This window comes from Taurulus bubalis (genome assembly GCF_910589615.1).
Source record: "Taurulus bubalis genome assembly, chromosome: 8".
In the NCBI taxonomy this organism is placed as follows: Eukaryota; Metazoa; Chordata; class Actinopteri; order Perciformes; family Cottidae; genus Taurulus; species Taurulus bubalis.
This window is the reverse complement of record NC_136596.1, coordinates 23,982,376-23,988,403: the sequence shown is the minus strand read 5'-3', so window position 1 is coordinate 23,988,403 and position 6,028 is coordinate 23,982,376. Positions and strand designations below refer to the sequence as shown.

The 6,028-nt window shown below is 39.9% G+C and overlaps 1 protein-coding gene across 1 annotated transcript; it reads left to right on the top strand.

The window, feature by feature from the left end:
- The first annotated feature begins 1,288 nt into the window (after positions 1 to 1,288).
- grsf1 (G-rich RNA sequence binding factor 1) lies at positions 1,289 to 5,925 on the top strand. The gene is made up of 10 exons (XM_079221864.1): positions 1,289 to 1,587; positions 2,232 to 2,376; positions 3,010 to 3,165; positions 3,358 to 3,492; positions 3,854 to 3,992; positions 4,074 to 4,204; positions 5,009 to 5,088; positions 5,185 to 5,320; positions 5,448 to 5,499; positions 5,813 to 5,925. Exons 1-10 carry the CDS (start codon positions 1,363 to 1,365, stop codon positions 5,814 to 5,816), a joined length of 1,203 nt encoding a protein of 400 aa, XP_079077990.1. The 5' UTR covers positions 1,289 to 1,362; the 3' UTR covers positions 5,817 to 5,925.
- The last annotated feature ends 103 nt before the right edge of the window (positions 5,926 to 6,028 follow it).

The window sequence follows — 6,028 nt, the reverse complement described above, 5'->3', positions numbered from 1 at the left end:
CTGTCGCAGGCAGGAGCGAGTTGCGAGGAGGTTGATGCTGCAGGAAATAACGGAGGTGGTCACGTGATCCGGTGTTGCCTTCAGGTACAGCTTCAGTAGCACGAGCGCAGACAGTACGGTAGATACAGTTGACTTCAACAGTAAGGTAGGTACAGAGAGATTACAAAATAATCACAATTTAACAATCAATAATTCAAATAATTACTTGCAACCCAATAACTCTTATCCAACCATATCATAGAGACCTGAACTGTTCATTGAATTTACTTTTAGCATGTGTGTAATCAGTCAACTATCTCATTATTAACTGTTTCCACACAACAAAGTTTGTTCAAACCGTTAGAATTGATGTTGGCCCTATATGACAATTTTAATAACAGACTAGTTACATTTCATCTAATTCCTCAAATCTCTGTCTCGAACCATGAAGTAGAATCCCATTTATATGGCTGGAAGAGGTGGAGGCATGACAATCCATATTGTGAAACACAGGATGTTTATGAGTAGGTTATCAGTCATCCTGACCTCTAGGGGGCAGAGCAGGCTACATGCAACATAAACAGAGTGGGAAAGCGGAAGTACCGGAGTGAGGCGCGCGAGAAGACGGTTGTCATGTTTACAGTAATTAGTGGCAAGACCACTTCCGGAAGACCTACAAATTAAAATATATATGTTTAAAATACGAATAATACATAAATCTGCCAAATTACGCAAATTAGGGATTTTTCACATACAACATTGGAGGTTAAATTACTTATAAACAAGTTGCATGTATTTAACAATTATTTTACGTAATTTGTATCTTGTTTTGTTTGAATATATTCCTAACAATTACTTAACCACCCAGAAAAGGTAAAAAAAGAGGAAAAGAAAAAAGGAAAAATATACTATTTTTTTATTTTATTTAATTTCTGTCGAGCTGCTGACTTAGTTTTTAGAATTTAGTTTAGTGTGTTTTTTTTAATTTATTTTTGCTTTACAGCAAATATATTTATTTAGTTAGTCAGTTTTGCTGTGTTAATTGATTTAACAAAACGTGATTAAGGAATTATCGCATCATTAAAAAACATTTAGCGGTAATAGCAGTATTAATAACAACATACTTAATAAAATAACTGTGAGCTCTGCAAGGTGATCAAAATGTAAAACGTTTCGGCTTTTGTTGTGAAAGAATAACCGGAAAGTACAAAGCGTTTGGCCGTAAACTCCCTTAAACCTCACGAGCTCTGCCCTTGACTGACCCACGTGAGATAGTCTAGCTTCCTGCAAACGGGGCAGATACGTCAACTGGCTAAATTAAGAGAAAAACGGACTTAAAACGACCTGTTTTTATCTCCTTACACCTGGCGAGCCTCGGCCAACATGTCACGCGGCAGTAAATCTCTGTTGTTTCTGCTGCAGCGGTGTGTCGCAGTCAGACAGGTGACGACAAGTATCAACACAAGATACAGCAGCAGCAGCGTGTTGTCGGCCCGGTGCGCCTTCACGCAGCAGCCGACATGGGCATCAACCACCCCGGCAGTCTGCCAGCTGCAGTCCGCAGTGAGAAGCAGTCAGTACCGGTTCTGTACCAAGGTTGATCCCGAGGTGAGGAGATGACTGAGCAGTACCGCTGTTTTATACTCCTACGTTAGTGCAATCTGGAGTCAGATAGTTTAATTCTACTACAGTACTACTTACTTTGCGGATTCAGATTAGTAATGCAACATACAAATCAACAACACATGTACTGTGATAGGTTAATTTCCCCAGAAGTACATACAGTTATTAAAATAACTGCACCATTAAAGTGATGTAAACAATAATGCATCTATTTGCTACCTATACTGAAGTACGATCTGAATACTTCTTCCACCTCTGGCAGTATTGACAACCTAATTCAGATGATGATCAAAAGCGGTACTCTGGTATGAGCATCGAAATGTACTCAAAAAGTACTCAAAAGTAAAGTTATGCAGAATGCACGGTTTCAGATTAATATATGTTGATTCATAATATAATTGGTGATGCATCAATGTGTCCATCCCTTTTAATGTTGAGGTGGAGCAATGAAATGTAGAACAATAATGTTGAATTATTGCCTCCATATTAAACAAACAATTAGTACTGCAGTTTATTTTTAATCGTCTGGTGAACACCTGAACTTTACTGGACTGGAAAATACCTGGAAAAAAACTGTGGTTCTTTGAACAGCACTTCTGTATTGTCTCATTAACGTCCACGTCTTCCAGGCGGGAGCACCTTGTGAAGACGATTACCCGCCGCTGCCGGCCTACCAGTCGGATCCAGAAGCGGAGAAGAAGGAGGTGTACATCATGCAGGTGAAGGGTCTCCCCTGGTCCTGCTCGGCTCAGGAGCTCCTGCAGTTCTTCTCAGGTGAGAGTTTGGATTTCGGGGGAAGAAGCGTCAGCATCCGCACCTCCAGTTGTTTGTTGCATCGTGAAGGATGCATTTAAGGTTGACAGCACTTTGTTGGCTCGCTGTGTTTTTGAAAGTTCATTATTCACAGTTCAAGTTTGTGTTTTTTTATATTCTGTTTGAATTTAAGTTTTTATTGTTAACGTTGTAACATTTAACAAAAAAAACTACAAGATAAATGGAGAGATGAATAAAAGAGAAAATAGAAAGGAAAAAAAGGAAAGGAGGAAAGCTGAAAATTGAGAAAAGGAAATGAGAGGAAACATATTAAGAAAAGAAAATAAAGAATATATATAAGAAAAATGCATTAAACAATGAATCTAGAAAACAATCAATAATTAAAATAATTACCTGCAACCCTTATGTGAGATGGTTTTTCCATGGAGACCTTAATTGTTCATAGAATAATAGTAAAGATTGTGTCAAAATATCCTGCCTCAGTTTATATCTTTATCATAACTCTTTAATAACTAAATGCTAACTTGTTTAGTTTTAAGGTGAAAGCTTTGTGAAAAACCAGAACAATCCAGTTAAACATTAAGATCATGTAGAAAAATAAACATTCTCTCCGTGTTTGTTGCCGTATTCCAGAGTGCAGAATACGTGACGGGGTGAAGGGGATCCATCTCACGGTGGACCGGGTGGGGAGGCCGTCGGGACAAGCCTTCATCGAGATGGAGCACGAGGAGGACGTGGGCAAAGCCCTGGAGAAGCACCGGCAGTACCTCGGCCCGCGATACGTGGAAGGTGCGTGACTTTGTTTCCCGAGTCGAAAAACATTTTGATCGGCCACATGAATAGTTATTAAGCTGCTTCAGTTTCAGGGTCCTGGAGGGGGAGGGGCTTACTGTGACACTTTAACAGAACAATACACTGTAAATACAACGACGAATAAAAAACGTGCGTGTGTTTTTTTTTTTTTTTCTCTCTTCTTTGCAGTGTTTGAAGTGACGAACAGCGACGCGGAAGCCCTCCTGCAGAAAGTGTCCCAGGCTCCGTCCGAGAGCGGCGTGGTGCGCCTCAGAGGGCTCCCCTTCTCCTGCACAGACCAAGACATTGTCCAGTTTTTTTCGGGTAAACATCAGATTTACAGTGAAACACTGGATCTGTGCTGCGGTTAGAAACCGTTCCATAGTTTCCCCTCGAACGATGTCTATTAAAAGTCAAAGGCCCAGTGAAATAGCAGTTGTTTTTTTATAGGTTGCGTAATGAAACATATTTGTAGACTCTATAATTTAAAGTGGAGTTTTAGCAGTGATTGATTTTATTTGACAACCAAACTGATATCTATCTCTATCCCAAAGTATTTTTGATTGGGTTAAATGAATCTATACATGGATGGGTTCTTTAAAAAAAAAACAAATTACAAAGAGAGAAAGAATAGAAGACACAATAAAATGACACAAACTGAAATCCGTCTCTTTGTGTCCCTCAGGTTTGGACATAGTGGAGAACGGGATCACCGTCGTCATGGACCGCAAAGGAAGGAACTCCGGAGAGGCCTTCGTGCAGTTTTCCTCCCAAGAAGCGGCGAACGAAGCTCTGCAGAGAGACAGACAGGTCATCGGAAACAGGTCGGCTCGCGTGAAGGTATGTCTCTCGTTCTGAGGAACACCGGTCACCGATGTGTCTTCTCCACTGTTTTGCGTCTGCAGATACATCGAGGTGTTTCCCAGCAGAAAGGACCAGATTCATTCGAGTTGGAAGAAGAAGCAGAGTTCAGATTTCCCTCACGTCGGCCTGCAGTCGGCCGGCAGGACCGTCTCCGCCTCGCAGAACAAAACTGGTGAGGGGATTTCAGGACTTGTTATATTTAATTTGTTAGCTCCTCCCTCCCTCCTGAAATGACAATGGGTTCAAAAGTGTAAAAATCTGACTTTTAAATACTCATTTGCTGCTTTAACACTGTTGCTCAACTATTTATTGTTCTACCTTCTTAGATGAATCGCATTATGCACCAAAGTCCCTCTATCTGGAACCGTAAAATTTATGCAAAGTGAAAAAATCTCTTCAAGATACGCCTTTTATTTTGTAATTCCCATTGCTTCTGTGTCACCACTTCCTCCAGAGACCAGGGATGACATAGCCAGATCATATTTTAGTAGCTTGGTAGTCAGTCGATAGTATACATGTAACTGATTGTGTTGAAGAATGACAATTGGGCTGACTTTAATTGAATCAAACTCGTGCTGTGGCAGACTTTGCGATCTCGGCAAATATCGCAACATTGTCCAACGAAACCATATAATATTGTTTAGTCATGAAATTTGTGGTTTTCACCCCTAATAATCAGCAGCTCACCGACACCTTCACCTAAAAAAAGTATTTTCTTGCAACACAAAACACATCTATGGTTGGGAACAACATCCTGTTTTATTTAAGAAAGGGTTTATACTAAACTATTTGTGTTTAGAAATAATAGTGATTTTCAGTGAAAATTGTTGTAAATACAAATGAAAGCCCAAATGATAAGTTAACTAGGTAAGTAGACAGTTATAGTGAGGATATACAGTATATATTTAAAAAAAAACATAATTTGAGCACAAATGAGTTTATTACCTTTTTGTTTAATACGCATGTGCTCCATCAGGATCTGCTCACAGCTCCTCGCTTCACTACATCCACATGAGAGGACTTCCCTTCCAGGTGGCCGGAGAAGACGTTGTTAAGGTAAAAATACATGAATGAATAACAAAGAGGCTGGTTACGTTGTTGAATTATAAGTCACTTTGCACGTGATACTAAGTGTTTGTTCTCCTCCTGCAGTTCTTCTCTCCTCTCGCTGTGTCTAAGATCCTGATTGAGTGCGGCCCTGAAGGAAGGCCGAGCGGAGAGGCCGACGTTTACTTCAGCTGCCACCAGGACGCCTTGACCGCCATGACCAGAGACCGGATGTACATAGGTGAGACAGCCTGAGAGCGTTTAGAAATTCTTTGTTTCAATATAAAAATGGTCTCATAATCAGTGCGGTTGATTCTTCACTGTGGGATTTTTAAACTGAACATTTCTCTAATTTTTTTTTTTTTTAGGAGAAAGATACATCGAGTTATTCCTGAACTCTGACGCACACTCTGATGAAAGGTGAGAAATTCTCACTTGACAGGAAAAAAAAAAAATACTCCATGTTTCTATGTCTTACTCACACGTTTAAGACAGAGACAGAATCGTGCATTTCTTAACGACAGTTTAGTGGCTGTGCCGCTTTCTGCAGGATGTAACACACAAGTTGTAATTACAACCCACCAGCTGGGAATTTCCAGCTTTTTAATAGAACAAAGAAAAACACACTGAAGTCTCTGCGCCGCTTTCTTTTTGTAAAAAAAAAATGAAAAAAGATATACTTCAATGTGAATTTACTAGTTTGACATTTTTTAACATGTATTTTCTCCTGCAGGTGAACACACAGATGCCCAGACTCACACACACACATACATAAGCAGGACTATTGTATTTATTTTCCAGCCTGACTCGGACATCGAACAATAAACATCCCTGGTGTCAAAAAAAAACTATTTGCCTTCATTGCCTGTTCCCTGAACATTTAGTTTGTCTGGAAATGTTTGTCCTGTGAAATAATCTGTAAATCTAAAAAGGTTTGGGAAAACAACCT